General features: G+C 51.7%; 1 protein-coding gene across 1 annotated transcript; it reads left to right on the top strand.

Annotated features, from left to right (window-relative positions):
- Nucleotides 1-325: 325 nt before the first annotated feature.
- Nucleotides 326-865, top strand: LOC139372709 (fer3-like protein). The gene has a single exon (XM_071112501.1). The coding sequence runs from the start codon at nt 326-328 to the stop codon at nt 863-865; it is 540 nt and encodes a 179-aa protein (XP_070968602.1).

Here is an 865-nt window from a genome sequence, read left to right as displayed (position 1 = left end):
CCACCACAACCAAGGCAGGCAACTGTGTCGGTTATCATCAGGCTTAAAGTGAATGGTGTTGGAGCGTTTACCTTCATGGAGCCAGACCCTAATCTAGTCACGGCTCAGATTATAGATTATTGTGCTTGACTGAGTTCCTAAAGTAACAGGACTATATATTCATTAAATGAACTCTCCCTCCAGACAGAAGTCGTGCTGAAGTCGTGAGTCGTGAGTGTGTGTGTGTGTGTGTGTGTGTGTGTGTGTGTGTGTGTGTGTGTGTGTGTGTGTGTGTGTGTGTGTGTGTGTGTGTGTGTGTGTGTGTGTGTGTGTGTGTGTGTTATAAATGGAGAGGCAGGGCCGTCTTGGGGACTCGGCACTGTATGACTTTGTCAGTGATATAAACCTCATGGAGATTCACCCAAAGTCCACTTCGGGTTCAAAACAGCTCATGGACAGCTTTCTCCCAGTCACTGGCTACCGGGGCCGGTACTACAACCTCTCCTATGTTAACGGGAGCCACCGGGAAACAGGTACAAGCGAGGGGGAACAAACCGGACACGGACATCCCCTGCATGAGATGGCCACAGGGAGCACATCTGCCTACACCTATTACAGCCCAGGCTCTTTCTCACACACATCTCACACACACACCTCAGACACACACACCGGGCGGTCGAAGCGGAGGCGTGTGATCAATGTGGGCCAGCGTCAGGCGGCGAACGTCCGGGAGAGGAAGAGGATGTTCAGTCTCAACGAGGCATTTGATGAGCTGCGGAGAAAAGTTCCGACCTTTGCTTACGAGAAGAGGCTGTCACGCATCGAGACGCTCCGCCTCGCTATCGTTTACATCTCCTTCATGACGGACCTGTTAGAGAACACCTGA

The sequence above is a fragment of the Oncorhynchus clarkii genome, chromosome 18 (assembly GCF_045791955.1).
Source record: "Oncorhynchus clarkii lewisi isolate Uvic-CL-2024 chromosome 18, UVic_Ocla_1.0, whole genome shotgun sequence".
NCBI lineage: Eukaryota > Metazoa > Chordata > Actinopteri > Salmoniformes > Salmonidae > Oncorhynchus > Oncorhynchus clarkii.
Note: the sequence above shows the minus strand (reverse complement) of the source record. Positions and strands in the feature narration are given on the sequence as shown.